This window comes from Miscanthus floridulus, chromosome 8 (genome assembly GCF_019320115.1).
Source record: "Miscanthus floridulus cultivar M001 chromosome 8, ASM1932011v1, whole genome shotgun sequence".
Lineage (NCBI taxonomy): Eukaryota > Viridiplantae > Streptophyta > Magnoliopsida > Poales > Poaceae > Miscanthus > Miscanthus floridulus.
Genome location: NC_089587.1, coordinates 189,343,351 through 189,349,274, shown reverse-complemented (window position 1 = coordinate 189,349,274; position 5,924 = coordinate 189,343,351). Strand labels below are relative to the sequence as shown.

The window sequence follows — 5,924 nt, the reverse complement described above, 5'->3', positions numbered from 1 at the left end:
CAGAAGTACGTGATATGGTCCTGTTCGCTTGTCTTCTGAGCTATTTCAGCGAAGTAACAATGTTTTTCTCTCATAACAAATAAGTGAACAGTACTTTCAGCCATGACTTTTCAGCGAATAGAAGAAACCAGAAGAAACAACACCAACAAAAGCAGGGCCATAATTGAAAAATCATATCTATAAGTTTTTTTCTTAAAGTATCTGTTTGGGCTTACCAGAAGAAACAACACCAACAAAAGCAGGGCCATAATTGAAAAATCATGTCTATAACTTTTTTTCTTAAAGTATCTGTTTGGGCTTAATTTCAAAAAAGTCGCTTATTGACCCTCGGTTATTGCGAATCAAACTTCTTTATGGCCTTTTGGACTCTCAGTGGTCAGTGGTGAATGTCCAGGCCCTCTATCATTCGCACGAGCCCAACCCAACAACTGCCCAGACATATATAATGACGATTCTACCCTGACTCTTCGGCCACAAGCCCACGACTATCAAACCACCCCTGCATAGCTGCCGTACAGGTTCAGACTCCATCCAGAACGTGATGGCAGATTTGTTATTTATAGCAAATCCTATGGGGGGAGATCACCCGACTGCGTATATATACGACCACCCGCTCCCCTCTCCCGTCCCCTGCACCCGCCGCGCCCCATTCATTCCCCGCTCCCCTTCCCTAGCGGGTAGCGGCAGCACCCGCGCCCTGTTGCGCCTCTCGTCTCCCCTCCCACGCGATTCCATTTCGTTTGAATTCCGCGCGTGAAATTACGGAAGTGCCCCCTGCACCGGCGGGACCCACGCCTTCCTTTCTCTTTTCTCCGGCTCAACCGCTTCCTTTTAATCTCTTCTACTATTTTCGGGTCCCACCACCACCACCAGTCGCCGTCGGGCGGTTCCGTCTCTGGCTTGGCGAGCAGGCGCATCCGGGCCGTCGAGCTGTCGATCCACGCGGCGATGCAGGCGCCACGTGGCGGTGGCTTCTTGGGGAAGCGCAAGGAGCGCGACTACTACTACCCCTACCCTTCGGTGTCGTCGCCGTCGGAGCAGGCGTTGCTGCTCCAGCGGCAACCACCGCCGCCGCTCCCTAGGCCCGACCCGCGTGGCGTCAATCCGGACCGCCCGGCGGTGAGCTTCGGCGCCAAGCCGCCGCTCCCTCAGCCGGGGGCCCAGGTCGGCGGCAACAAGCTGCTGGCCGGGTACCTGGCGCACGAGTTCCTGCGGTGCGGCACGCTCCTCGGCGAGCGGAGGCTCGAGCCGACTCGCCTGAAGGAGAAGGATCCCGCCCCCTCCACCGCGCCCGAGCCGAGCAGGCGCTACGCGGAGGTTTCGCGGCTGCTTATGGCGGGCGGGGCCCGCATCCCCGGCGTCGTCAACCCGTCGCAGCTCGGACACTGGCTCCGGATCAAGGAGTGACCGGGTGGCCATGCCGCTGGAGGTCGGGTGCACGCGGCATGGCCGCATTGCCTACTGCTTCGGCGACCGACGATCAGAGGAACCGTTGCTTTTGAACATAGCAAGCGGGTTTGTCATTTCTCTGTCTTTCATTCCCTTCAGAATTTTCGCGTGGTAATTAGTAAATCAACTCCTCTTGTCAGAAAATTAGTGTAGTTGTTGGGATGAGAAACTGGAGGCGCTAGTACTGCTGCTAGCTTTTGCTGCGTCGGTTCACATTTTCTCCCCCGCTGAAATCCTCTGCATCGTCAAAACCTGTGCTGTGATGCATGGTGTGGATGAATCCACCGTCGATGTAAATACATGATAATGCTTTGGTAGTAGCTTAAGAAGTGTCTGTTACTGTTACCAGTAAGTATTCATTTGGCACCATCAATGCTTTCTGTGACTAAAATCCAAATCCAAATGCATGGTTCCCGTATTTGGTGGAAAAAGGATGCGGGCAATTGGACCCCTCGTCCGCGAATGGCCGGCCTTTTGCTTGCACACATCCCTCATCTCGATCGGTGTTCGTTGAGCAATAAATACGGTTGGTTTCTTTCCATCTTGAGTTCTTCCTGCTCTGCAGACGTTACTGTGTCTGTGTGGTTTCGGAAGGCATTCGATCCATCAATTCCATATTCCCATCCAAAGGTTCACATCACAGATCACACAGTAGGTGATTATCTCCAGCAGATACCAAGTTCTCTTGGGTCCCGTTTGGATCTAGTACTAATTTTTTTTTATAAGCTGCAATAGATGGAGGAAGCCGGCTGATAGTTTTTGCATGACTTGAGTGTTTGAATAGTTAAAAACAAGCTGCAATAGACTGTCGGTTCGTTTGGCTACTTGTCGTAAACGATCGTAAATTTCTAATTAAAATAGTATTTTTCTCTCAAATAAACCAGTGAACAGTATTTCTTCATGAACCAACAACGATATGAACCAGCCAACCAAACAACGATATGAACCAGCCAACCGAACAGACTGCCGCTAGACTATAAGTTGAGTTGTTTGTGTCCGCTAGAGCTGTTCTTAGTAGCTAGCCAATTCAAACAGTCTTAGTATTTCATCTATTACTAGTACCATTTCTGGTAGTTTAATCTTTAGTGGTGAGCCCGTGTTTAGTCGGCTCAAATTTGGAAGTTAGGTTACTGTAGCATTTTCGTTTTTATTTGGCAATTAGTGTTCAATCATGGACTAATTAGACTCAAAACGTTCGTCTCGTAATTTTCCACCAAACTGTGCAATTAGTTTTTTTTTCCGTTTACATTTAATGCTCCATGCACGTATCGTAAGATTCGATGTGATGGATACTGTAACACTTTTTGGAAAATCTTTTTGAAACTAAACACAGCGTGACTTTGGTAAAAAAAATAATAAAAAAACTGTAGCAGTTGATGGTCCAGTCTTGAGTCTTCTCTGTTAAAACCTGTAGCTGCAAATAATTCTGTTCAATGGTCCACTCTGCGCTTTGACAGTGCCGCGGCAGCCACGAAGTTAAACTATGCGTAGTCAACCGAAGGAAACTTCCGTGTTTTAATTTATATTTATGTACTCTACATCAAGTCTAGAAAGTGAAAGTCTATATGCATGGTTTCAAATTACGGGTTTATACAATTAAGCAAAGCTCTTCAGCGGTTCAGAAACAGACGATGGCCTTGAAGCTAGCTTAGCATCGCCCGAATAGCACCATCTCTTTTACTAAACGCGCTGTTCGCTGGGCTTATAAGTCGTATTTTTTCAGTTAATGAATAGTATTTTTCTCTCATAATAAATCAAACGGTACTTTCAGTCATGACTTATCAGCCAGTTAACCGGGCTAAGCTCTTCACCTCGGACGCAAGCAAAGCAATGCATCTAGTCGGCTTTTGGCCGGTGTCATTGCCACCCTAGTGACTCAAAGTCTTCTTTCGCTGAGACGATTTGCGCGTCTCGATCTTTCCCGTTTGCGTCGAGGCAGCTTACGCGGCAAGGTCACCAGGCCGCACAGAGGAGGCCCGTTGCTTGCACAGGAAGGACTACAGGAGTGGTTGGCCTTGCCGCTCGGCGCTTGTATCTTGCCCGACAGCGACGTTAGAGGCCGGTAGAGCAGGAGGAGGACGCGTAGGCCTACGAGAAAGCAAGCGCAATCGAAGAATGGGCGGAATAACCATGCCTGTTCTTTTCTGCTTTTTATACAAAGTGGGAAGCCTGGCCTACAAAGGATGGTAAACGCGGCAGGACAATGGCCTGTACTACTACCAGCCCACTAGGGTCTTGCTCTTGCGAGACGACCTGCAGGTGCAACAGTGTTCAAAACTGTTCATGCACACGGACGCCTAACTTTTCTGCGTGCATAAATTCGTAGCCCTCGTCGAGGAGAAAAATGCGCTCGACATCAAATGCATGGGTTCATTGGCCGGTGAAAGCGGGCGGCAATCGGCAACGCCTACGCTACAAATCCGTCGATTCGGGTCGTTGGGTGTCTGTTGGATGGGATGCAGTCGCGTGTTCCTCGCCTGCCACCTGCGCTGCGCTGTTGGAAAGGCTGGTTCACATTTAGGACCTGTTTGGAGGGGCTCGGCGGCTCCGGCTTCTCCTACTGTAGCACCACTGTAGAGGAGCCGTCGGAGCACCCAACTGAAGGCTTCTCTAACTCCTCTTTTTCCGTTCATTTGAGCCGGAGGCGGAGCCGTTTTTTCGCTGCTACAGTGTTCTACAGTATTGAGCAGTGCAGTGGGAGCCGGAGCCGTTGGGCAAGGAGCCCTGCCAAACAGGTTCTTAAATATGCACATGTTTGTTTGGGTTTGTTTGGCTTATAAATAATGGCTAAAAATATTATTGATTGGTTTAGTGTGAGAGAAAAATATTGTTTATTGACTGATTTATAAGCCAAATACGATCCAGCGAACAGACTGATGGTTGGACTTGTCACGCAGCCAGCAGGGTCTCGCCCTGTTCGCTTAACTTATAAGCCATACTTTTTTAGTTAATAAATAATACTTTTCTCTTATAACAAATTAGTCAATAATATTTTCCTAGTCATAGCTTATAGCCAAACGAAGATGACATCTATCAGTGGTTTCATGCTTCCCTTTCCACGAAACAACTTCAATTCTGAATTGTTATTAAAAAAAAACCTTCAATTCTGAATGAACGATACAAAAATAGGACTAGTACTTGCGAAAAAAAAAACTCTGACCAAGCCATCGACACCCCTCGTGATGGCCGCCCGAGTGGCTGGCGGCTGGCCTGCCGACCGCTCGATCACTCGATCGATTTTTTTAGCAGCTGTCAGGTGGGTCTTTACTAGTACTACTAGTTTCGACTCTGCACAATATTTCCGAAAGATATATATTACTTTTGATGAAAGCTTTGCCGGCTTTACATCTGTACAACGCCTAGGACAGTGTTAAGTATATGGACAATCATGGACGAAAGCAATAAAGACACGCGACCCAGCATTTGTTTCGAGTAACGCTAAGCACTTAGTGCAGTCTCAGTCAAGAAACCATTACCTGTTGGCTAGATCGTTTTGGCTTATAAATCAGATCTTATTTTGTTGAAAGAGAAAAATACTATATCATGTCTAATAAACATGATTGATACGACCAAACGAACATAGGGTCAGTTCGCTGGTCTGGATTCATCCAGCCACCCGGCTGATCCTCCTCACAGTTCACTATTCACCAAACCAGCCGAACAGTGTTTTTCTCTCACAACAAACCAGTCGGAACAGTGTTTTTCAGCCAAGTTTCAGACCAGCGAACGGGACCATAGTGTATAAAATGGTTTCCGTTCTGATCAAATAGTAACAAACCTTCTCTCTCCTTATTCACTTATCACAATTTTTCTTTGTTCTTGTGTAAATATAGTTTTTTTTAATAAATACGCATGTCTCTTCCTTATTTCTAGTACATATTAGGCACTCCCCACCAAGAAAGTAGATAGTTTATATGTTCGCTAGGTAGCGTATCCGTGCATTGCTATGGAACAACTAAACTTTTTATACTAAAAACACACGGATCGCACGATGAGATAACAATACTGTAAAATTAAATACCAACATTAAAATGACATTTAATCCAAAAGACAAAATTTATGAAATTAAATACCAACGTTAAAGCGAGCGGTCAAGGTTTTGTTTCGCATGAAGAGAGCGGGGGCGAGCGATGATTAAATGTCACTTTAACGTTGATATTTAATTTTACAGTATTATTATCTTATTGTACAATTTATATGCTTTTAGTATAAAATGTTAACTATCCCGTAGCAACACACGGACATGAACCTAGTTATATAAAAAAACATGAAACTACATATACATATCAAAAGAAAAGTGTCCCATGAAACTACATTCCTACAGCTCGTCAGGGCAAAGCTGTTTCTACATGAGTGCACACGCAGTTCAGCACTCAGTACAATTAACCTTGTCCTGAATTCAGTTCGGACTCCAGTAGATTACCATAAGAACACACTGCTGAAAGAAACAGGCGCGATCTGATCCGCCATCGGAG

General features: G+C 46.4%; 1 protein-coding gene across 1 annotated transcript; it reads left to right on the top strand.

Annotated features, from left to right (window-relative positions):
• Nucleotides 1-638: 638 nt before the first annotated feature.
• On the top strand, nucleotides 639-1,804 carry LOC136474342 (uncharacterized). The gene has a single exon (XM_066471936.1). It carries the CDS (start codon nucleotides 949-951, stop codon nucleotides 1,405-1,407), a length of 459 nt encoding a protein of 152 aa, XP_066328033.1. The 5' UTR covers nucleotides 639-948; the 3' UTR covers nucleotides 1,408-1,804.
• The last annotated feature ends 4,120 nt before the right edge of the window (nucleotides 1,805-5,924 follow it).